The sequence below is a fragment of the Bicyclus anynana genome, chromosome 25 (genome assembly GCF_947172395.1).
Source record: "Bicyclus anynana chromosome 25, ilBicAnyn1.1, whole genome shotgun sequence".
In the NCBI taxonomy this organism is placed as follows: domain Eukaryota; kingdom Metazoa; phylum Arthropoda; class Insecta; order Lepidoptera; family Nymphalidae; genus Bicyclus; species Bicyclus anynana.
Window position 1 is genome coordinate 4474601 of NC_069107.1, and position 26849 is coordinate 4501449.

Genomic DNA, 26849 nt, shown 5'->3' on the forward strand with positions numbered 1-26849 from the left:
GACTCCCGCACACGGGCCACCGGCCACAACCACAAAACGCCGATACCGGCATATTTCATGTAGTTTTCATACATTATATATAAGTATAGACTCGCCGCACACGGTTGACGCCAGTGGCCGCCACACGCTACAATCGTCGCTGCTCGCTTCTTGTGGCCCGCACCGGCCACTAAACGCCGACAAAAAACGCCGCCACACGAAACTCGCGCGATTATGATATTGCATGCGTAACACGCCACTCGCGCGATTGTTATACTGCATGCGTATGGTTTAAAAAGTAGCAGCCACCGATCACAAGTGTCGACCACCAGCCACAAGTGGCTGTCGCGCGCTTTAGCTACTTTTTGGCCCCGTCTTGCTTCATGTCATTTGTGCGTTTAAGTTTATAGTTCATTTATTGAAAAATGTCACATTTATTGTAAGGAAGCTAAAACTGTATGAATTTTCATCTAATTACGATAAAAAAAATTTAATAGATTTTGAAATTTTATAATCTCATAAATATCCATACACTCTTTGCTTTTTATGTATAAATTACTTAACATTGGCCCTATTTACCCGAATGTATCATAAAAATCAATCTATTCAAACCTAGTCATCATCCTTGGGTAGATACGGTACCCTAAAAACATAGCGTTAATTAGCTTGTTGTTTATGATGTACGCCAACAAAACAACATTAATTTGACGAGTTATGCGAGTCACGCGGAACCGCCCGTAATAAGTCGTAACGCGAGGTTAATCAATTACAAGTGTTAGCGAACAGTGACCTAATTGCTTAAGTAATAGGTAATAGCGCATCGAACGCTAATTAGCTGCCTTATTAAATTGTATTGTTTCGACGAAAACGTATTACGATTGATATGTCAGTGTTTGTTAATTAATAAATAGTCCAATCAATAGAGCATTTTCCCTCGACTTCCTCAAAAACAGCTCCGATTTTGATTTTGTTTTGTTAAATTTTGTTTTTTGCTATTATTTGGAATCAGGAACCTTTTGGAGTGGGGACGGGATGATTTATATTGTTTAAACAATATCTTATGCTATTTATATTATAAATAATTAAAAAATAAATAAGTACCGACATCAAAAACACAAACATATGTAGGAAACTAATAAGCAAAAGAAAACATAATATTTTCGATCTACTGACCACTTTGAAGGCGGTGCCAGTGGTACATATAATAGGTAGACAACCAATTGTCAATAATGTTGCCTATTTAAATTTATAAAACATTTTTCAAGAATTTTTGTCTAAATTAAAGTTTTTATAAATTAATGTAAAAAAATAATTTTTAGGTACTATATGTATAGTTTCTTCAACAGCATATAGTACGCAGACCCTAAATTTAGAATATTAATACTTTATGTTATAGTGCGGTTGGCAACCCTATCCCCCAACTATAAGTTTGACGTGTCTGTCTGTGGCATCGTAACTTCTCATATTATGTGATGTGAATGTATATTTGTCGCGCTAATGTCTTAATGGCGCAAATTGTCATTCGGTAATCATTCAATTATTTGTGTAAGGCGCTGTCAATTTTAGTTCAGGTTTTAGCTGCGGTACTTCTTTTGTGGCGCGGAGTCTAGTCGTCCAATAACACGACGCATGTTAACAAAGCGCTCTTACCCGCAGAGATATCAATGTGTGGATGTATGAGAAACCGGTGATTGTATCAGGCGGTATGAATTTCCTTTTCTTTGGAATGGCTTACTTTTGTTAAAACTCCATCCCTTGCCAGTAGTTTGTAACTGATGCGGCTTCACCCTCTTAGTCCCCGATACTGTGGCAATACGGAGGTAAAGCATATGTTACTCGCTGATAATGCACTTTCCATATTGGTGATTTTTTTTATAATCTTATAAATCGCATAGGCATGAAAGCGTTACAAACAAACTCACATTCCTATTTCTAGTATTAGATAGGTTTATAATGTCATTTATTCTTCATTTTTCAGCCTATGCTTTAAATGTACTTAATAATATAGGAACTCGATTATCATTTAACCGACTCTGCGATGCGACTTACCATCGACGTGGTCTAATTTCGTACTAACGATACTAAACATTGAAACAAACCATTTCAGCGCTCTTCGATATATCTGGACGTGATCCAATATTCCCGACTAAGAAGTATCCGGAGATCCCGCTAGATGGCGCTGATGGTTATTGCGAAATTTTTGGACGATTTTCACGTTTTTCTTACGAAATGCCTTTATTCTGGTTTTCTTGAAAGCCGATACCTGACCAGCTGTCAGTATGTAGTGCAATAACGCATAAACATGGCGACTGTTGACGTCATAGCTTGCTCTGCTCTGGATTTATTATTTTCAAGAAGTTCAGTCTAATTTGAGCAAATGGCAGCTAACTGCTGATTTGTTTATAAAACTTATGTTTTTTTTTTAATTTTAGTAAAACGATACTAATTCGTTTTTTAACATACGAAAATGTTGAACCCGTGAATTATTTTCCTGTAAATAATTGATCATTGCGATTGTATAAGATTTATTTTATTTTATTCAATGACAATTTCAATTTAACCCTTGACAAGTTAACCTTTTAACGCGATTTCATTTAATGATGCAGTCTAACATGGAAGAGGCTCATGTTTATCAAAAAAAAAAAACATGAAGTTTGGACAGTGGTGGTTTTGGAAGGTAGCGGATTTCAAGAGTCTCCCCGTAACTGTATTTTTTTTAATATTTTTTTCTTCGGCATAAATCTTAGTGAGACGTGACCCTTAAACATTGAAGGTTGTAGAGTATATTTTACGTAATATTAATACTTGCAGACGCTTCTCGGATTCACCCGCGTAGTTCCCGTTCCCTTGCGAATACGGGCATAGAACGTAGCCTATGACATTCACAAATAACGTGGCTTTTTATTAGTAAAAGAATTTTCTTGTATGGTCCAGTAGACCCCCTACACAATCTCACGAACTCAGTATAATTTAGTATAGACTCCTATTATGCCTGCTTATATTCAATACGCCTGAGAAAAAGCATTAAAATGTTCTTGTTTTCCTACAATATCCATACGATTATGTAATGGAGGCCGTACTAAATAAAAATTGCTTTGATATCCAATCCTCACAAACCACACGTTATAGATACGCGCAATTCTTCCACAAATGAGTTTGGCATTGAACATATTTGACTTTGGCCTTAAGGTTAAGATATACACACACACAGAATTTGACGGCCTCCGTGGTACAGTGGATTTACAAGACGAAGGTCCTGGGTTCGATCCCGGCTAGACCGATTTTGGTTTTCTAAATTGGTCCAGGTCTGGCTAGTAGGAGGCTTAGGACGTGGCTAGTTACCACCCTACCGGCAAAGACGTACTGTTACATTCCTCGTATATACATCAATGCATCTGTAGATTTAATACACTTCAATGACGTTTTATTACTATTTTGCATAATTTGTAATACCTCGCCACTTCCATTTCTATCTCAGTCAGTCAGTCTTTTTGTAGTTCTCTCCAATACCTAGTCGCGGGTGATTTTAGTAGTAGTAGAGCCTTTTGTAAAGCAAAGTTGAATAATAATAAACAGAGACTACTTGAGTTTGTCGTTTCACTGAAGAAGAAAAACCAGAAGTCAGAAGTGGAATACATATAGTTAGGCGTTAAGCGATTTAGCGTTCCGGTACGATTTCGTGTAGAAACCGAAAGTGATGTGAATTTTCATCCTATCCCTTAACAAGTTAGCGCGCTTCCTTCTTAGATCTCATCTTAACTTACCATCAGTTGGGATTGTAGTCAAGGCCCAAGGGCTAACTAAGCTAACTAAGTCTAACTAAGCCTCAATAGCTCAACGGTAAGAGCGATCGAACTCATCACCGAAGGGTGGTGGTTCGATCTCCGCCCCGTTGGTCTATTGTCGTACCCACTCCAAACACAGTCTTTCCCGACTAGCTGGAGTGGAATGAGAATATTGGTCATATTAAAAAAAAAAGATATGGCAAATATTCTCTTTAAAAAAACTTATCTACTATTCTTATTTATTATATAAACTGTACTTATTTATTATATATATCCGATTTTTTGTATATATCCGATATTTCCTGGCCCTACACAGGACTCGTACTCATCGGATCTCATCTCATGACCCCAAGCCGCACAGTCAAACCATTAGGCAAATAAAGCAGCTGACGTAGTTACATAACAAGGTTCCCCCATAATAATAAAATAGGTGCACGTGTCATTTTGGTATACTTTGCTACATATTCCGACAATAAACATAATGTATTACACCGGTTCCCTTGACCGTGAAGCGTGTCTTTCCCACGACTAGTGCCTGGCACGGACCGGCCAAATATGAATCAATTGCTGGCAACATTGAAACATGGGGTAGCGTGAGAGTGTGTTACATGAGTGTTTTACTAAATCGGTATTCTAACGGTGCATACTACAGTACTCTGCCATGCACTGGGCGCTGTTTATATTTAAACCATGTAAGCGTTAAGAACGTGGAAGAGACGTGATAGCCCAGTTGATATGACTTCTGCCTTCGATTCGAAGGGTTTAGGTTCAGGGGCAAGCACAGCCAACATTTCAGATATGTGCACTTTAACAATTTAAATAGCACGTGTCTCAATCAATCAATCAATCAATCAATTTATTTCTTTGCAGATACATGCATTATTTATACAGGTGGCCGGTAGATGTAGATGGTAAATGTATATTGCCAATTAGGCATGCAAATTATTTATTAAGTATTTAATGATTCAAAAGACAATTTCACCATTTAAAATTTACATCTATACAATTAAAATATGTATGAAAATAACAATAATATCAACTTAAATACTCATTTACACTGTAGAATGCCTCAACGGTGAAGGAAAACATAGTGAGGAAACCTGCACCCCTGAGAATTTTCTCAATTCTCTGCGTGTGTGAAGTCTTCCAATCCGCATTTAGCCAACATGGTGGACTAAGGACTAACCATTCTCATACAAGGGAGATTCGAGCACAACAGTAAGCTGAATATGGGTTTAATGATGAAGCTAGCTAGATGAAGTAAAAATCTCTACACCATGCACCATGCTTTTTTTAGTTGGAAGCTTATCAGTAGGTATAAGTTTTTTTTATGATAATCATCATTAACAGCGCTACCCGCTTGACGTCCTTAATTCAGTGGAGGGTTGACTAACACTGCGCTCTCCGGTTCGGGGTCGCCATTCCAACACTTTGGGACCCCAACGTCCATCGGCTCTTCGAACTATGTGCCATGTCACATCAGCTTAACGACTCGCTAAGATATATAATTTAATTTACGAAGAAATAACAACTAAAAGTAACCAGTATGGCACTAGGAACTATCTAAGCGCAGATATATTTTTTTTAAATAATTTTCTTCCGTAGTTTATCGATGGAAACCTTGAGGTGAATCTAGAACGTATTCAATGTCAAACAATTTTGTTTGATGAATCCCCGTATATCAATATTCCGGCGTACGTTATCAAAGCAAACTTTTTATTTACCATCCAGCCTTCGTTGCGGACGCTGATGGGAAATCGATACAACAATACGGGGGATATTCGGAATTAAAATTGTGCGCGGCCCACTCGTAAATTTTCCATAGGCTCCAATTGTTTGACTTGTGGAAAATTTTGGAGAAAAGCAATCTTCTTGTTTGGTATATTTTTTATGCAATAAAACGTTATGTTGTGAAATGACAACGTCTTATAATTCGATGGAGCTGGCTGCACACTCGAAAAAAGATGACGTCATGCGTCGCTCCCTTGCTCTAGGGTTGCCAACTTTTTTTACAAGAATTAAAGGATATTCTGGTCTATGATGATTATTAAACAGCATTTTAGAAAAACGAACAGTATTTTATTTATTTACTTCTTATGACGTCACGTTCAACTATCTTCAGTAAACCGACAGACAACCGATTTTTTTTAAAGTTCGAATGTCAACATTGTTTTTCTTTATGGAGTCCTGTGGATTCCTTAAAGGAACTGCTGCAGTGTTACGGGTTCGGGCGAGCGCAAAAGTACTGTCAGAGTCCAAGATGTAGGGCTAGAAGAACATCATTATCACCCCATATTCGGCTTACTACTGAGCTCGAGTCTCCTCTCAGAATGAGAGGGGTTAGGCCAATAGACCACCACGCTGGCTCAATGCGGATCGGCAGATTTCACATACGCAGAGAATTAAGAAAATTCTCTAGTATGAAGGTTTCTTCACGATGTTTTTCCGTCATCGTTTGAGACACGTGATATTTAATTTCTTAAAATGCGCACAACTGAAAAATTGGAGGTGCATGCCCCGGATCGGATTGGAACCCACACCCTTCGTTGACCCTCAGTCAGAGGTCATATCCACTGGGATTATTTTATCAATCATCTTCCGAATAGTTGGTACCTATGATGTTGGGTTTTGTGTAGATAGTGTGTTGTTTTTTCTAACATTATTTTATTATCCTTACCTTACCTACGATTGTTCTTAAGCAGTTAGATAAATAAATGATTACTATTATGAAAATCGTCTCAGCATTCGCTTTCAAACGCTTACGTTATAAAGAAAACACTGAAAACGAAATCAGTTCCGCAGGTAATTTAAATTTCCCTGTTTTATATACGGCGGTGAATGTGAAATAGGGAAATTTGAATTACCTCTCGGCGTAGTGACGCATATCATTACCCCAATTCTCAGACCACGTTTACCCAGCGTTAACCCTTTCGTAGGGTAAGTAAATGTGACGTGCATTTTACGTTGCATGTCGCGTTGCATGTCGACGAGTGGTTTTTGCTTGTTTTGACGCCGAACTTTCCATGCATCAATAGTTTGACAAGTATGGAATATTTACGAGCATATTTTAATGTGGAATATGTCATCATCGTGTGCCATATTGACGTCTTCACTGCATAGTGCATATGCCTCATATGGAAGGACTAGCAGGCGCGCACGACTTCGTCCGCCCTTAGACCTCTTTATTTCAGTCCTATCACAAAATCCTTTCTTAGCGAATACCTGCTATAGACTACCTCCCTGCCAAATTTCATCTTTGTACGTCAAGCACTTTTCGAGATTTCGCGATGAATGATCTTTCGCATTTATATAATAAGATTGTTTGGATTCGTGTAGCTCAATAACTCCGTGATTAAGAGTTAAAAATGTAGGTCTTTGCCCATGGGTTAGATCTCATGTTCAAGTTTCGTATATTTGTATGTCACATACATGACAAGTATGGAAAATACTTGTTTAGGAGCATATTTTAATATGGAATATGTCATTATCGTGTGCCATATTGAGTGTTTAGACTTGTAAAGTCTCCGTAGCTCCGTGGTTAAGAGGACTCAATGAGAATTGGTCATGGGTTCGATCCCAGGTTCATTATCAGTGATTCCATCCCATCCATGACAAGTGTGGAAAATATACGATTGTTTTGTATACTGTGTGCAATAAGTATTTCTACTTCTTTTAACGTGAGTTGGCGGGTTATGGACAAAGGTTGAATGAATTAAGTTATCTCTTCTGAGTTAACGAGCTATCTTGGATTGTGTACTTAAAATCAGAGTAGCTAGATTAGCAAACTTAGATATCGAAAGTACCTAGTGGTATGAAAATGTGGTATGATTTTCATACCACATTTTCATACCACTATTATAAACTTAGCTAACGCCCCGCGATTTTACCCGAGTATTTCCCGTTCCTATGGGAATACGGGGATAAAATATAGCCTATGACACTCCCTTATAACTTGGCTTTAAATTGGTAAAATATTTTTAAAATCGGTTCAGTAGATCCAGATTACTTTTTACAACACCACAAACTATGCTTTGCCACACCTCTTTATAATATTAGTAAATAAATAAATAATAAAAACTGTTACAGTATAAAATATTCATTTAATTAGTTCTAATGTTTACAATTATATAATCTCTTAATAGTTCAAAGTGGAAGTTAAATTACATAATCATAATAAGTACTGTTAAAGTTGAACCAGAAAAAAATGTTGTATAGAATTTACAGACCATTTTTAGTTAAGTATAGTAATTAATACGAGTAACTGTGAGACTTTATATTGTAATTACAAGATTTCTTCTTATTTCAATATTAATTACGTAAACTACTTTAATTTGTATAAATTAAGTTATACATTTCATTTTAATACAAAATTATCATTAAAAACTTATGTCTATGTAATAGGAATGAACATAAATGATAATAATTATGTGTCTAATAAATTATACTTAGGTAACTGTAATATCATTTATGCTTTATTTAATAAAATATAAAGAATTACCTTATTTTTAATAACGATTATGACTATTAAAGTATAAATACATACTCATTCAAATCGCGTATTTTTTTATATAAAAAATGTTACATTTTAATTTTCAATTACTATTTTCCGAGAAAACATAATGAAAACTTATTTGAGTATAACTTTTTAAATTAAGTTTAATTATTGTTTTGATAATGTTAAGTATTTTGAATTACAATTTCAAATTAATTACCATGTTCTTTCTCAGTTTTATATTAGAAAAACAGGTTTATTATTTTTTTAATAAGTTTTGAATGTTAAAGACACGTTTTTTCGCTTCTAGTCTTTATAAGTATGCAAACTTATAGAGACGAAGTCAGAGTAAAAGCTAAGGCTATATCACAACACACATAAATATCACAAAATTCTTATTTCTAAATTATGGCTAAGCTTAACTGGCATCTTATAAACATAGTAAACAATTACTTATCTTCATTAAAATCTATATAAAACATATATGAATACATGGCAAGTGTTCACTGAATGTAGTTATAATTTAGAAGCTTATAGACACTGTAATCCTTTTGGGCTTGCTAACACAGAGTCATAAAGCCAGTAAAAAGACACATTTTGATTAAAAAAAAACATTGATGAAATACAGCTCAAAATAGACAAAATAGTGTTTTGATTCGATGTTCGATTTGCATTTGTTTCTTTTGTTTTATTTTGATGTCGTACAGCATGACTAGATTCTAGATTTGTTTGTAATCTGATCTCGGACCGATTGGACTACATAGAGAGAGTAAGGACTTACCGGGCTTGAGATTTATCAATCTACTTATAATAATAATTACATTTTGTTGAAAAAAAAATCAAATAATTTAATGCAGATAAAGTTGCAGATAACTTTTAATCAATATAGAATAAAATTGAAGTGTATATCTGTGATACTAAAATTTATTCAAGTTGTTTTAAAAATTTTGTCTGTCTGTCTGTCCGAGCTAATCTATAGAACGGCAGAACTGATTAAGGGGACTTTTACTGGAAGATAAAGGAGGTTATGTAGATACATATAGTTTTTATTACTTTATCCCGAAAAAATGCATGATTCGCGCCGGATTTGTGAAAAACAGAATTTTACGCATACAAATACGCGTGCATCCGCTAGCTTTCAATAAAATAACGTTGAATATCGATACGTATCATGTACATATTACTCTCTTATCCGGTTCGTTCGTAATTGCCATCCAATCTCTCTAGTTTCACTTACACGAAATGTCAAGTACATTATCACGCCGTAATTGCTTACGGCCGTATAATTATTCAGCTTAACTATCAATATACATCACTAATTAGGCGCTGGTAATTTCATCTCAAATGAAAGTAATTAACGCCATCTTAACCTAAAGGAAAATGCATTGAATTGAGCAACTAACCCCTTAAAATTAATCTCTATAAACCCTTTAACTCTTTGCCGAGAAAATGTTGAGGATCTTCGTCTTGATATTCAATAGGGTCGTGATGGATCTCTTCACCTTCTTCTTCGGTACCCTCTCAGGACCCAAAAAGGGTTCGGAGAAAGATTTTTGCATTGAATTCATTGAGAGTTCAGGTTCTTTCGTTGGCTGGTACTTGTATTCCTTTACGACTTTCTCCTCGTTAGGGTCATATCGGTAGAGGACTGAGTATGTGCGTTTAACCTTTTTGAGCAGGCGTGGATTGCTGGCGGTCCTTTCGCTCTTGCAACGCTTTACTTTGTTCCTGCCGTAGTAATCTTCGTAGTTGTCCGGGTCCACGTATATGATCCGTTTACCCAGGGCCTGTTCTCTCTCCTTCTTCAGGTTCTTCCACGAAGCGATTACTGATTCTCTGCGGAAGGTCTTGTTTGGGTTGTGGCGGCTGATCAGATACGGCTGGTCCTCCTGGATGTTGGACGTGTCCTTCAACGGAGATCCTCTGGGACTCGGGCTGTAGTCGATCTCGTAATCATCGCGCGAGATCTGAAATAGAAAGAGAGACATCGTTAAGTGTCGGTACAGTTATATCAGGTTGATAGTATTCATAAATATCTAGGTGTTTGTTGCGGTTTAATCGCAATCTCATAAACTACGTCGGATGAGAGATCTTGGGAATTATTCAAAGCACTGATGTCATAAATATCGTACGTGACTGAGGGCTCCGCGAGACATGACGCTAGGATATGCCGTCCCTTTCGGTTATTATAGTAATATTTGTGTTTCTCTGTCTGTTGTCGTCGGTGAAGCCCTTCACCCGGTGCCCATATGTCTGACACCACCTGTTAGACACCACATGCTCTCGAGATGTCGGGTATGTTGGCAAAGTTCGTAAACTAATGCCGTTCGACAGTGAACTGTCTAGGAAGTAAACAAAATAATAGTAGTCATAAATTTAGTTTACTCCAAAACCCTTTTTTCTCGTACGCCGAGGTTACTCCGTGACAGCTGATATCAATAATAAAAATAGTTTAAAAAAAGGTTGAGCCGTGATTCTCAGTTGGGACGCCCTTCAAAATGTTGTTTTTTCAATATTTTAGTAGTAAAAGCTTTAAGGGCAATAAATAACGGTAAATGTTAAAAATTAGTAAAAGTTACAACATAACAGTGTAATTTATACGATATTGTGCAACTGTGTGTTTATAGATTTCTAGAAATTCTACGATGTTATGGACCCAGCATGTTGGTCAAAGAATAGGTCAAATAAAAATAGAAGTTTTACTAGCGGTATTCCTCAGAATATGGTTTATTTTGAACGATGGGATAGTGTGGAGCTACTGTGTTGTTAAAATATAAACTGCAGTATTAAATAAGAGCTGAGTTTTTCCACTAAATTGTCTTGAAACTTCAAATTACTTAGAGCAACATAACACTCAAGTTAAAGTTAATTAAATTAAACGACCCGAGTTGAGAAACTGAATTTACATAACTTTGTGAAAATATTCTTGGAATAAGTATGCGTATAAATGTTTGAATTGAGAGAATGACAAATATTTTCTGTTTGTATTTAATATTTTAAGTCTTTATCTTACTGAAGTGTTTTTTATCTATCAAAGTAACCAGGTTACGAATGTAGACGTTTTAAGGCTTAGCCTGATTTCTCAATAAATTGATACACCTTGCACTACGAGAGAACATATTTCAACGTCCGCCAATCTTGACACGACAAATGTTTCTCCAATCTGTTTTGACAGGCGGTGTTTTGTAACTTTATTTTAACGGTCCATGTAAAAAAAACACACATTGCAATGTCGCGAATTTGGGTCGCATGAAACAAATGGGTCACGTTTAAAAATACTCGTACTATTACCCGGTGTTATTTAATACGGCCTAATTGTTACGTTTGATTATAACGTTTAATGGTTTGCAGACGCACCTAGTGATTAAGGTGCGGAATCCTAGTCATGTTTTTATAGCTACACTGGCACACAGAAACCTTAATTTTAAATTTTTATACTGAAATGCAGGTGTTTAAAAGAAAATTCGCCTGCTAAAAACTCCATTACTTTATATTAAATAGACTTTGAAGTTAATATCATTAATAATTTTTATAATTATGTTATGAGTTCATGAGTTAAATCGTTTTTTTTTGTTTCAGGTAAGCCGAAAGCCGAGTTGTTTTCGTCCGTAAGCCGTCATATCCATACTATTCTCGCGATCGGTGCATGTCCCATTTCATGCGCTGTTTTGTAATACTAAAATACATACAGTATAGTATTTCTGTCCCGGCGTGCATAGTTGTGTTATTTGTGGTCGTTATTAAAAGCCGAAGGTGATAATACTAAAAGGTACACGTAGATATATTTGTCACGAGTTATTTTAGACAATACAATATACTTGAAAGCGTTCAATGCAACGACGGTACTAATAGGGTCGATCGGAACTTTTAATAGATGATTAGTGTAATAGCAATCGAATTCTTAGCTGTTTATAAATACATGCAACTCATTCAATTGATTAAGGTCTTCTGTATACGATTATTTGGTAGAAATCTATGTTAATAGATTACACAAAACATATCCTACAGGCTCTTTATATTATCTATACTTCTATACTTAATATTATAAAGAGGTAAAGTTTGTAAGTTTGTAAGTTTGTCACATTTTTTAAATGGGGTAATCTTCGGAACTACTGGTCCGATTTTAAAAATTCTTTCACCAGTAGAATGCTACATTATCGGGGAGTGCTATAGGCTATATTTTATATTGGTATCATATATATTAGCCGAGTTATCACAGTTTTTGTCATACAGGTCGGACTGAAAATCCTCTTAAACAGACTTATTCGCATGCGCTGCCTTAACTATTGCGTAAAATTGAAATTAATGTATGGAAACTTTATGTATCTTTAAAAGTTCTACAAAAAAGTCCGCGACACCATATATCTATCTTCTATATATTAGCAGATATAGTACCTTTTGTGTTTTCAAAATTATTAATTTTATATACTTAGGTTTACTGTGTTTATTTATACAAATAAACTTTAATCCTTATTAAAATAAATTATTTAATAATCACAAGGATATTATGGAGATAAGATTTGCCCTTTACAGTATGTTAATTAATTAAATAGTTTCGGAGATAATACAAAATTTCTAAAAGACGCAGAAATTCCGCTATATGACGCCCGGCGCTTTCATTTACGTAGTTCCCGTTCCCGTGTGAATATGGGGATCAAACATAGCCTATGACACTCGCAAATAACGTAGCTTTCTATTGGTAAAACAATTTTCCAAATCGGTCCAGTAGATCCAGAGATTACCTCCTACAACCACACGAACTTTACCTCTTTATATTATTAGCATAGAAGTCTCTATTTCTCTTGGTCATACCACCACTCTCGAAGGACTGGACCGATTTTGCTAAGGGTAGGAGTAAGATAGAAAAGTTACAGGGTAGGGTAGGGTACGGGTAGGGAAGCGTAGGGGTAGGGTAGGTTTAGGGCCGGGTTTAGGGTAGTGGTAGGGTAGGGATAGAGGTAGGGTAGTGGTAGGGTAGAGGTACGGGTAGGATAGGGAAGTGGTAGGGTAGGGGTAGGATAGGCGTGAGATAGGGGTACGGGTGGGATAGGGGTAGGAAAGGTATAGGGTACAGGGAGGGTAGGGGTAGGATGGAGGTAGGGGTAGGATGGGGGTAGGGTGTAGGTAAGGTAGGGGTAGGTTTGGGGTAAGGTAGGGTTAAGGTAGGGGTAGGGTAGGGGTAGGGTAGATGTAGGGGTTGGGGTAATGGTAGGGTAGGGGTAATAGTAAAGTTGACATCGAAATTTACGCGGACGAAGTCGCGGGCGTCCGCTAGTGTATTTATAATCTAAACACGTACATAATTTCAGCCACTGATCAGTATTATCGGCTATCAAGCCGTTAGCGCTGCAGGCATGCGAGCTTACTTGATCGTCAGTTGCTGACATTGACGCGATACCAATTTATGTTTTGACGATTCTGAAAGCGACGTGAAACTACAAAAAATTAAAACAGATATTAGATCTCTTCCCAAATATTGAAGTAAATAAATTATGTAGGTAGGTGCGTAAATATTGTAATTACTAAGATCTTTTTATTGGAATTTTGCATACGCAAAGATACTCCCTTGGTCATAAAAATTCATAACTTTGGTAAAAGAACATCCCCATATAGTACTAAATGTTGAAGAGAAAAGAAAATATTTATGCATGACCAGTGGGTCAGTGTTATCTCACAAGACGAGTGGACACTTGGACAGTCCATCGTTATTGATATATACGATGTACGTACGGTATTACTCGCTGTCGCAAAACTGATCCTTCGTTGGCGTATATTAAAGTCGTTTTCGGCGCTCGTGGAGAAAAACCTACTTTAACGTACCGTTAGCTTATAATATGTGCGAACGGTCGCAAAAAACATTACTCCGTCAGGGTTGTCATTACGAAGTTAATTAAATGTATTATCCAATACCATATCCGTGTTTAACCAACTTCTAAAAGGAGGCTCTATATACGAATAAGTTTTAATTTGGGTGTGTTTTTTATATATATTGCTAGTTTTAATTAGTTTAGCTATGTATGTCTTGCACGTATTTCTTAATCAGAGTGAACCTTATGCAGATAACGCCAAGATTCTTGCTTGCTATGTGTTGTAAAATATTTATATCCGTATGTCACTTAATTTTATTGACTACTATAGTAATAATAGTATCTATTTATTTTTCTTATTATACAATTATATATCTATTTATAATCAAGTTCCTCACACGGTGCCAACCCTACATAGCTATGTTTTTCCCAATTTACAGCTATAAGCACACGGTTCTTTCTTTTAGCGATGCATGAGATTCACCAGAATTTGTAATGTTATTTAGAATTAACGGTTTATCTTTTGATAATTAGCTTTTATTAGGACTAAATGCTGATACTTTGTCCGCTTTGAATATAATTTTATTTAGAAATCTTTCTTTCTATACGTCTTTTCTGTGAACAAGAACTCAAATTCTACAAATTGTTATTAGCTTTATGATTATTGTTATTACTATTATTTTACAAATAATGTACAGGCAATCGTATATTATTAACTCCGAAAATATTAATATTAGAACATATGTTCTTTGAACATTTTTAATTAATTTTCGGTAAAGAATATAACACCAGAGTTATGGGAAATACCTCAGCACCCTGTATACTAAAATACTAATGCCAAAACTATATCGAATAATTTGCTATTGATCGCGCTATTATAGCATCAGTTCAAGTACGAAATATATTTAACCGAACCGAATTGGACGAAGGTTAATAACCGTACGTGTGACAAGACAATTAAAAAGCTTATTATCGAAAATAGTTATGACGTACCAACACATACTCACTGACTAACTGTTTTGAACCCACGCAGTGTTTTCTCCTACACCAAATTTTTTTTGATGAGTAATACATTTTGTTTTAAATGTAATGTGTTTTTTTTAGTATTACTTTAATTGGCTCTTACTGTTAAATAACTGTTCGCCTTAGTTCGAGGCTGAAACAGCGTGTTGGGTGTTTTTGCTCCAAATTTTTGTAAATTTATACTATTTTACTGTAATATTATTAAGTTAGTGGTGTTGTAGGGGGTATACTCTGGATTTAATAAATTCTTTTACCACTAGAAAGCCACGTTATTTGTGTCATACGCTATATTGAATGCCCGTATGCTCACGGGAACGGGAACTAGGCGAATGAAACCGCGGGACCCATACCCATACCTCTGACGGTTTATACGCTGCATCGTTTGCCGTAAAAGTGGTAACTAGCCACGGCCGATGCCTACCGCCAGACAAAAACCTAATGCTAGCTATTCACCATCCAATAAGTACACGTGCCTGATAAAACTGATCGAACTGTTCAACACACGATCAGTTTTATCGGATGTTCTGCTGTTAGCGTTGCAGGCATGTGAACTTATTGGATGGTGAATGGCTAGGATGAAAGGGTGAGATAAATTCGTTTGTTTTTTTACTACGAGTATGTAACTCGATTTATCTGAACTACCTGACCGACTTTTATTTTTCTTTACAAATAGGAATGTTGTAATAATTAAAGGCGTGACCTTTTTATCTTCAAATCATTGAAATAATGCGTAAGCTTTTTTTTTGTGCACTAGGATATATTTTTCAACGCACAACACATTTGATGACTAATGGTTTCATGTGGTATTGGAACACGTAATGTTGTGCAAAAAATATTGCACGATTTTAGGTTCTGTTCCGGGTTGTTGAACTCATGGTTTATATAGTTTTACATCATGTTAATGTTAATATATTAGATTATCGATGGGTAAAGATACTTCATCTAGTACGTACTCTTGTAAAGGTAAATCTAAATCTGAGATCGATTGTTGCCTTGCCAGTTTGTTGTCCGCTCTTCTCGGAGCAAGGCGCGTTTGGAACCCTTTGGAAATTTAAGTGTAGGTTTTCGATTTTAATTAGCACTATAATCATGATATAACTTGACGTTTCAAAAATAACTAAGCCTATTCCCACCGGGTTACCTTTAATAATTTATGCATAACTGTCAGCGGCGAAGAGTTCATGCAAGCCGATTCCCGCTGGGTTACCTTTAATAATTTATGCATAATTGCATATTCATTGTTGTAGTGTTACGCTATATGAATTTCCTTTTCTTTGGGACGGCTTACCTTCATGTAAGTTCCATCCTTCGACACTGGTAGGTACCATGTGAGCCATGAAAGTGAAATCCTATTTGAAGTAAATATATCAATTTATTTATGACCTAGAACTAAATTTAAAAGGAAAGTGGGAATTACCCAGATTTCAATAAATCCGTGTAACACAAATATTCATCGCTAATCCTTCATCACTGTGCATTACAAAATAATGTTAATAACCGAATTTCAAAATGAGGAAATAAACTAAAAACGTTTCGTTTGGTAGTGCGGGGGAAATAGGTTTTTGAAAATATTTTATTACGTTATACATGTGAAGTTTAAAGCTTCAGTATCTAATTTCTCTAAATAATATTTTGAATGCAAATATTTCGATGGATATCGGTGTCTTTTTCAATTATATCTGAACGGTACAAGAATAAGTATAACCTACCTTACCGACTAACGGAATAACTAGGTGGAATTGGACCCTAAACCTCTTGCATAACTTCAGCCCACTATTAAAAAGTCGGCACAAAACGAAGCATATTATGCGGTTCCGTGCTGACTTTAGAGTCAAGAAAGAGTCAAGTCAAGAGATCGTAGTAGTCTTTGCAAGTCGGATACGCCCCGCCAAGCAGCGAAGGTCCAGAAGGGATATTTTCCTTAAAACATAAAAGGCATCACTTAGAATAACATGAAACACAATTATTTTCAACCCATATTCGGCTCACTGCTGAGCTCGAGTCTTCTCTCGGAATGTGAGGGTTTAGGCCAATAGTCCACCACGCTGGCCCAATGTGGATTGGCTGACTTCACACACGCAGAGAATTAAGAAAATTCTCTAGTATGCAGGTTTCCTCACGATGTTGCCCTTCACCGATTGAGACACGTGATATTTAATTTCTTAAAATGCACACAACTGAAAAATTGGAGGTGCATCCCCTGACTAGATTCGAACCCACACCCTCCGGAATAATCGAAGGCAGAGTTCATATCCACTGGGCTATCACAGCTAGCAGTGAACCCCTCATTCTGAGAGGAGACTCGAGCTCAGCAGCAGTGTGCCGAATGTGGGTGAAACACAATAGTGTTTAATATTATAGTAGTTAAGAGCTATACAGCGAAGCCAAGCTATGAAAACAGAACCAACTTATTGTTACGTCCTTCGATCGGTGTATCACATCCGTCGCAGACATCGCAACAAAGGCTGACACAAATAGCGATGCCCAACAAAGAGTGACACAAATATCGATATATCGATGATATAATCCATCAGCATTGTGCTGTACACTCCATTTTTATATTGACATTCATCACTATCAGATCCGCGCTCTCCACTTTCGAAACTGAAAACCGGAATAACCAGCGGAGCAATGACAGTTATTAGAGATTGTTACAGCACTAAACCGTCTTTATACGGTAGGGCTGCTACTAGTTTAATTTACATGTTCAGGCCATATTTGTATACCCAGTTTAATTCTACCGGGGTTGTCTATTAGAAAATTTAACCTTATAACCAACCTTCTAGTTATATATACACTTTTGAACCCTTCCGTAAAAAAAAATTAATAACAAAATCTCAATCCGAATATCGTATCTGTGGTCTAAAAAAAATAACGCAGACGTTCAAATATTATATACAAGTCGATAACGTAGCCTTCTTTTTTGAAGTTCGTTGAAAATATTAAAAATATTGGAGAATGTAAAGTAGAATATATTTGTTTTTTTTTTCAAGTAAATGAGTTATATAAATTTTTTACACGACTTGAAGTTTATATTTTGCAACTAGAAGACAATTTGCATCGCAAATTTTCAGAACGCGCACGCCAGAGCAGTTTACAGTTAGCGCCCGCTTATTAAAGTTTTAAAGTTACGTTTAAGATGCCGAATTCAACGCAATTTAGCATAATCTGTACGAAGAAGAAAATAAATATTTATTATATTTATTTGCAAAAATTTCATCCGTTTATGAAATATTCTAATAGCTGCTATGTATAAATTGCCAAATGATTTTCAAAAATGTTCAAATGGGCTTTTTTATAGTTTGGCAGACATTTTGTTTTTTTGTCGTTACTTAAGAACTGACGAAGCTAAGTTTAGTTTAAAACACTGATTTTATCACAATACTAAACTTCTTAACACGTAGACTAATGACACATATAAAATAGTGCTGAAAAATTCTTATAATAAAACTTATTATTTATCTTGGACAGCCCTAGTATGTGGTAGGTAAGTAGGTATGTCAAGTTTAAATTTAGAGGTGAAAGTAAAATTTTTGCCACAACTTGAAATACGACGATCGCAAAAACCCGATTGTAACTTGTAAACGATGTTTTTGACAGTGAATGTCAATTGTCAACTCTACGCTTTCTAAACTAGAAAAGTGGCTAAAAAGTGTTTGCACCCATACTATTGCTATGTTAGACTCCTTTGATGCGCTTTGCGAAATATTATTCGAAAGTTTTGCGATCGAGAGCCAATTAAAATGGACGTTCAATCGAATGATCAATAGACACGTTTTTTTTTTAATTTAACATTGTAGTCTTTTTACGCGCCTGGAAATTGCGAATTGCATGTAATTGTGCAAGTTTTTGTTGAAATTCGTGTTATTGTCATCAATAGGGATGATGACAGTTTTTTAAATTGTATATAAACTAGCGGACGCCCGCGACTTCGTCCGCGTAAAAATTGATGTAAACTTCTCTACCTCTACCTTACCCTACTCGTAAACCTACCCAACCCTACCCTACCCTACCCTACCCCTACCTTACTCCTACCCTACCGCTAACGCTAACCCTTCCCTCCCCCCACCTTACCCTACCCTAACCCTACCCGTAACCTATTCATACCCTATCCTACCCTACCCCTAATCTACCCCTACCCTACCCCTACCTTACTCCTACCCTACCGCTAACCCTAACCCTTCCCTACCCCTACCTTATCCCTACCCTAACCCTACCCTACCCGTACCCTACCCCTACCCTACCCTACCCCTATCCTACTCCTCCCCTACCCTAGACTTTCCATATCCTTCCCCTACCTCTACCTTGCCCCTACCCTACACTACCCCTACCTTATCCGTACCCTACCCTACCCTACCCTACACTTTCCCTAAATTACCCCTACCCTACCTCTATCCTACCCCTTCCCTACCTCTATCCTATCCCTACCCTCAGCAAAATTGGTCCAGTGTGCGTGGTGCAATGACCAAAAGACTATAATTTCCCAAGCGACTTCTATGCTAATACTATAAAGAGGTAAAGTTTGTGTGGTTGTCGGGGGTAATCTCTGGATCTACTGGACCGATTTGGAAAATTCTTTTACCAATAGAAAGCTACATTATTTGCGAGTGTCATAGGCTATGTTTGGTCCTCATATTCATACGGGAACGGGAACCACGTAATTGAAACCGCGGGGCGTCATATAGCGGCATTTCTGCGACTTTCAGAAATTTTGTATTATCTCCGAAACTATATAACTAATTAACATACTGTAAAGGGCAAATCTTATCTCTATAATATCCTTGTGATTATTAAATAATTTATTTTGATAAGGATTTAAGTTTAGTTGTGTAAATAATGACGTAAACCTTAGTTTAAAATTTAAATAATTTATTAAAGTACTAAAGGTACTATATCTGCTAAAATATAAAAGATAGATATATGGTGTCGCGGACTTTTTTGTAGAACTTTTAAAGGTTCAAAAAGCCTCCATACATTTATTTCAGTTATACGCAATGGTTGAGGCAGCGCATGCGAAAAAGTAAGTTTTTCGGTCTGACCTGTAAGAGAAAACCCGCGATATCTCAGTAGTTATATATGATAGAAATATAAAATATAGCCTATAGCACTCCCCGATAACGTAGCATTCTACTGGTGAAAGAATTTTTAAAATCGGTCCAGTAGTTCCGAAGATTACCCCATTTCAAAAAATTGTTACAAACTTACAAACTTACAAACTTACAAACTTTACCTCTTTATAATATTAGTATAGATTAAAAGTATACTAATAGTAAAGCAATTTTGTTCTTTGTCAGAATATTTATTTTTTGTTATTTTTGTAGGTAGGTATGCTAAATTTATCTATGTTTGAGGGATACTAATAAATTCCACCAATAAAAGAAACGTATTTGGAAAATGCTTATTATGTGTGAGAAAATAAGTCTTTTTTTTTTGACAAATCGTTTCGGGACCGAACAGTTTCTATATCATAATAACTGTAGGTACTTTACTTGTAAGTTTAAACGTCTTACTACGTCACAAATGAATAATTTAGGTAACACATTAACACATCAATCGCTTTCGCTACCCCCATTTAATTTGTCATCTATGCAATTATGCATCGTCGGGAGACTGTTTAAGCTAAACAAGTCACAACAGCAATTAGTGCTATCAATACTAAAAGAACGTTTCTACCATCCATATAAACAATTTAACACAATAGAAGATAATAATAACAATAATAAAAAAGCGTTAACCAAAAATTCTTCGGAAAAAAAAAACACCAATTTAAAAGCCACAGCGACCGCAACAAAGATTTATAGACGTGTTAAACTAACTGTAACACTAAAGCTGTCAAGGCTGCGAACGAGAAATAGATCTCGGAGTGATCTCAAACGATCTCTAACTATCTAACAGTTAAATCCGGACTTACAGGCCCAATCTATATGAAAAATATAATGTCGTAATCAGTCAAGACTCACGCAACCAGTGTTATTCTGTAGGTTCGTTTTAAGGTTGAGCTTTACGTCGAACTTTCAAGAAAGTCGACTTGTTGGCATATTATTTGACTGGAAAGGTACTCGTTACATATTTGATGTCGTATATTGTTAATTAGTTTTGTTGATTTGATAAAAAATGCAAGTTTTTGTTGTGTTACCTGTTCCTTCATACTCAAGTTAAATTCGGATTTGTTTATTTAAAATTTATTTCACTTCTGATTTTAATAACAAAAATTTAAAAACAGCTGTTTAGATGTTCGTGTAATGAATGTGATTATTTCACTACATAAAGAAATTACTACACAATTTACTATTTTGTAAAAAAATATAGTTAAGCGTCCTTTCGATTTCATTATCGGTACGAATTGTTTGACATGAAATTATAACTAACTTATAAAATTAAAAGAATACGAGAATTAATAACTTTATGACATAATCCACATCAATTTCATTTCGTCGTTGTATACACGCTGGCGACGATGTCACTTAGAGAATAGCCCCTCTGATAAAATATCTCTCATCTTTCGATTAATATCTCTAGAGAATTCGATCCAGTAACCGTGAAACAGCGCGGCAATGTCAAGAGCTTTGCCACAAAAAGAACTTAATTCCACATTCAGGCGTCGGGCGGCGGGCACGCACGATTTGTGGTTCAATGACAGCGCCATAGACAGCTCGTTGTGCATTAGGGAGTGTTTACATCTGACCAGTGGCGTGCACTTCGTAGATGCAAAAATGCACTGCCTACCCTGAATGCTCACTAGGGACCTGCATTGGAGAAGGAATTTACGTATTTAAATATAATACTTTTTGCTCTGCAGCATATTAAAAAGATAGTCGTTTGCTGTTATAGAGTCTTTTGCCGTTATGCTTGATGGAGCCTGTAGATTGCCCAAAATTACGTTATGTGGGAAACTTTCGCCTATCAGTCATGAGATAATTATGGTAGAAACATGTACATGGCATAGCATTGCCATTTTCTACGTAGGGAAATCCTTTTGGATAAGGTTATGTTGACTTCAACCGTCTAAAACCTTACGGCGTTCTGAATCGTTGTCTGATGGCTAGCAAAGGACTGCCTTGCATCAACCTGATGTGTGTAGTATGAAGTGCTGCAAATTGACCCTTTAAATGTTAATTTTGACAGCGTAACCAAGGAAAACTACGAGACCCTCTTTGGTTGATTAATATTCGCCGTAGAGTCAGCGTTAATTTTTTTTTTAATTCAATTACTGTCAACTTATTAATTGAAAATTTGTCCTAAAACTATTGTTACTACTGAGCCAACTTTTATCAACATTGGTAGACGATTATTGCAGTGACTTATTATACTCAAAGTTCTCATATTATAATAATAATTATTATACAGTCGGAGTTTTTTTACGTCGAGTGTAAACGCTCTCTTAAGCGCATTTAAACCGGCTGCAGTTTACGCAACTCTGACAGGCCGCAGGCTGTTCCGTAATCCGTATATACGCGTGCTTATGTACATTATAGCTCATTAGTCGATTGTATGTCGGTATATATGTACTAATGTCCAGTTTACAAGCTGATTTGAATGCTTCTAGCGATTGGTTTGACGTTTGAAAAGTGTTTGCGTGTAATGCAGCCTAATTGTAATAAACCATTTTGATTTCTTACTGTTTCGTTACTAAGAAGTTCATTTTCATGTACAAAAAGTAAACTAAAACAGTTTACTTTTTGTACATGAAAATGAACTTCTTAGAGAACACAATAGTATAAATAAAGTTATCTCAGAGATTTGTAAGTTCGGGAGGAGAGAAAATATCATTTATTACAAGCTTTATTTTTTCAATATTTTCAATTTACGAGTACTTAGAGTAAATTCTAGCTTATAGAACGAATATTATTTTTGTGTTATTGGAACATTGATTATTCGAGTATACAACTTTTATAGAAACTTAATTTAAAGACAACAAACGAATAGTGTATTTATTCGTATTTTAAGGGAATCTTAAGACGTGACATTATTAAATGGGAATTCTTAACTACGAGGGACTTGTATTCAGGCCAAAACATGATAATTACTTCGTGTTTAAAAGCTTCCAGAGTTTCTAATTGGATTGAATAGTCCGATGTGAACTTACCACGCTCTCCCAACTGCCGCCCAATATGGATTTGTCCAACATGCTTGCACTTAGTTCCTTCACCAACATCAAAACAAATAACTAACAAAAACACTGCTTGTATATCTGTATTATATTGCCGTATGTCACGACGTTACGAAACGGGATATGGAGTAATGCTGGTAACGTAGTCGAATGTTTATATTGCTACGTATCACGCGATGTTAGTCACGTTGTTGTACGGGAGCGCCGGGAATTGGCACGGGTGTACTCTCTGAGCTCTCCTGTAAGACTAAAGCTGAAATCGTTCCAGCATCATATTTATAGGACGGGAAGCCGGGAGAGGGCGGGTTTCAGGAAGACGATGCGCTGTGCTGTATTCCACTTAGCACGTAGTCACACCTCCGTGTTTTAGACGCACGTATGTACACTCATGTATACATACAGATACATTGTACACATTCGGGGAAGCCCGCCTAAATATACCGCCAGGTACGGATAGGTAGGCGCTTTGCTCACCTCGTTTTCCACTTGATTGATTACCAGTTTTTCTGTTGAAAGTGGAAAAAGGGAAATGGATGGCCTAATTGTGCGTTTCTATTGTTTTCGTTAGTATTTTATTGATACTTTCTAGCTTTTGGTTCGGTTTCAACAGTTCTTTGAAGTCGATTTGTCAAAAAGTGGGAAGCTTTTTCAAATAACCCGGTTACGAACATTCTTTTTGGAGTTTCCTTATTCGTAACTTTTACTATCGAAGCAAATATTTAAGCAGTTGTAATCAATCATAATGATTGTAACAGTGTCGTGTCGCAGCTGATAGTAATTGATTAACATTATTTTACAACAACCTGATTGGTCTTACCGCCAAGCGATTTAGCGTTCCAGTACGATGTCGTGCAGAAACCGAAAGGGAGTGTGGATTTTCATCCTCCTCCTAACAAGTTAGCCCGTTTCCATCTTAGACTGCATCATCACTTACCATCAGGTGAGATTGTAGTCAAGGGCTAACTTATAAAGAATATAAAAAAAAATTGGTTTGTTTATACTAGTAGTAAAAACTCGACAACCTTATTGATCTAATTCAGCTTTCCTTTGCTGTGGGTACTATATTTTTGGATATTTTGTCCATCAATAAGACGAAGTGATGCAGCCAGTAAACATAATTACGTACGTACTAAACTCGTGTATTCTATTATTTATAAAACCTCATTGGTCTACAAACTCACGTTTGGTTCCCACTGCTTTTCTTCTTTTGGAAGCGAAACCATTCCTATATTGGTATTTCGTTATTGTTTTCACCGACCACGTCCCTACTAAGCGCACTGCAAACTTGACGGCAAACTTGAGCGTGTAAGGCTGACGTTAAATGAGTATATGTGATTTGGAATTTGAATTCTTATAGGATCGATGAGAGCCTAGATAGCCCAGTGGATATGACCTCTGCCTCTGATTCCGGAGGGTGTGGGTTCGAATCCGGTCCGGGGCATGCACCTCCAACTTTTTAGTTGTGTGCATTTTAAATTAAATATCATGTGTCTCAATCGGTGAAGGAAAACATAGTGAGGAAACCTGCATACCAGAAAATTATTTTAATTCTCTGCGTGTGTGAAGTCTACCAATCCGCATTGGGCCAGCGTGGTGGACTATTGGCCTCACCCCTCTCATTCTGAGAGGAGACTCGAGCTCAGCAGTGAGCCGTATATGGGTTGATAACGAGTGAGCTTTTAAATACTAGTCTCAAATAAATACAATGAGAGTTCAACATAGGAGAGATGATTCGGAGCTAAAACCTACCACGTTGATCTAATACGGATCAAGTGTTTATTATAGAGGCCGTCAATTAAATTGAACTGCATCAACGTCATTGTACGTAAGGAGTCGTAATGATTGTGTCAGTTGATACGCCCCTGTATGTGGAGCATCGACCCGGCGCCGAATTGTGTCACATTTTGTGTATTGACTCACGCGTAACACGCCGTGTACTGTGATGTTAGCCTTCGATGTTGTTTACATACCTTTTTGTGTTTTATATTACCGTTACTGTAATGATTATCGCAGGTTGCATCGCGGGCCGCACGCGACCCATTTCCAGGAGTGACAATGCGATCAGTTGTAGTGTGTGTGTTTTCTACAATATCAAGCAAATCAACCATAATCTTTTCTGGAATAAAAAGTTGTCTATATGTTGCTCAAAAATTTGCGCTATCTTACAGTGACAGTCCTATTAAAATTAGTTCAGCCGTTACAAAGATTAGCCCGTGCAAACAGATAGACAGACAATTTTTTTTTAATTACTTAGTTTATGTTTTTGTATATTTTAAATAACTATATTTGATAAAACACTGTTAGTTTGAAATCACAAATAGACACTTAAATTTTATTTATATGCGCGCCGAAAAGCATGGTTAAAATATACTGATGCATATAACTCGTGCGCAATAACTTGACACCTGGTTACCGAACACAACGATACAAACAAAGTACAAACATCATCCGAGCTATGTGTCAAGTTAATCCACACGAGCTGTAAATATATGCGTAGTCACATTAATATATGGTGACAGTGCACGCATGCATATATACGCAAGAGGTATTCCTATTTAGCGAGGCAGGGTGTCCCCAGGCTTGCAGCTAGTTAGCCGCATGCCAGGTGACGCGGGCGCTGCGTCAATTTGTCGTCAAACACGGCGCAGACCTTGTACGAGACCTAAATACTTTGTGCACCTATTTAGAGACATTTAGGAAGCTTGTGATGCTGATGTATTTACCATTGTTGTTATTATCAGCCTATTTGAATTACACATTACAGGACAGTGTCGGATTCAGGAAACTTGATGCTCTGAGCAATCTTCCCCTGTGAATCCTCACCTATTCTTAAAAGAACTATACAAATAAATTAATATTTATTTATACTTTATTGCACAAAAGAAAATCAATAACAAAGAAAACAAGTATGTGCAAAGGCGGTCCTATTGCTTATAGCAATATCTGCCAGACAATCTTTGTATATAGAAATTAATGTAGTTAAATGCGGGATAGTGCAAAAGAAATTGGTAATACCAATACCCACAGTAGTCAGAATGTATGAATGCTTTTGATCCTGCGCCTAACGGAGATATCAGGTGGAGGATCAAAAGCATTACATGTTGTCCTAGGCTAGGCCAACAATGCTGATTTCACAATACAGCACGCTACTTCGCATTTCATTTTTATAACTACTTGATATATAAACCCCAGATTTATCTGTTTTTTATTTCTAACATTCATCATCATATTATAGGACTCAAAAGGTGATTATAAAAATAAGAAACTAATGTCTAACAAAGGTTATGATTCACAACACTTGTCAGGACAACTTAAGTAACAAATCAAACTGTAACCAAAATAAGCCCCTGAATGGCAGAGAATGACCTTGAGTGGAGTCACGTACTTGTGAACGATGTGTGTAGGGTTAAAGGTACCTTTGACTGTATACAAACACTCCCCTTTTCCACTCAAGTCACTCTCCCCGCCTATCCCAAGTAACCCATAAAGAATTACACAACAAGAGATGTGGACGGCTCGAACGCCACGAGCACACTGAAAGCAAACACGAGATCGAGCGACGTCATATCCGTCACAGACTACTGTTTCCAACACTAAACGGCGATAACATTCATTACAACATCGGCCGATGGACGTCCAATGCTGGACATATA

The 26849-nt window shown here is 36.5% G+C and overlaps 2 protein-coding genes across 2 annotated transcripts in view; one reads left to right on the top strand and one right to left on the bottom strand.

Moving 5' to 3' along the window:
- LOC112050393 (dual specificity tyrosine-phosphorylation-regulated kinase 2-like) overlaps nucleotides 1-12230 on the top strand; it is a 161508-nt gene extending 149278 nt beyond the window's left edge. The window contains exon 2 of the mRNA XM_052889372.1: nucleotides 11836-12230. Within this exon, the coding sequence (XP_052745332.1) occupies nucleotides 11836-11868 (33 nt within the window). The 3' untranslated portion in view covers nucleotides 11869-12230. The remainder of the gene's footprint in view (nucleotides 1-11835) is intronic.
- LOC112044053 (uncharacterized) lies at nucleotides 7845-23431 on the bottom strand. The gene is made up of 2 exons (XM_024079784.2): nucleotides 23173-23431; nucleotides 7845-10223 (listed from the first exon to the last, which is right to left on the bottom strand). Exons 1-2 carry the CDS (start codon nucleotides 23239-23241, stop codon nucleotides 9687-9689), a joined length of 606 nt encoding a protein of 201 aa, XP_023935552.2. The 5' UTR covers nucleotides 23242-23431; the 3' UTR covers nucleotides 7845-9686.
- Between the last annotated feature and the right edge of the window lie 3418 nt (nucleotides 23432-26849).

Coding starts and splice junctions, on each gene's coding strand:
- LOC112044053 (XM_024079784.2), bottom strand. CDS start 23,241: ATGTTGGTGAAGGAACTAAGTGCAAGCATGTTGGACAAATCCATATTG. Junction 10,224..23,172: donor GCGGCAGTTGGGAGAGCGTG/GTAAGTTCACAT, acceptor TTTCTATTTCAG/ATCTCGCGCGATGATTACGA.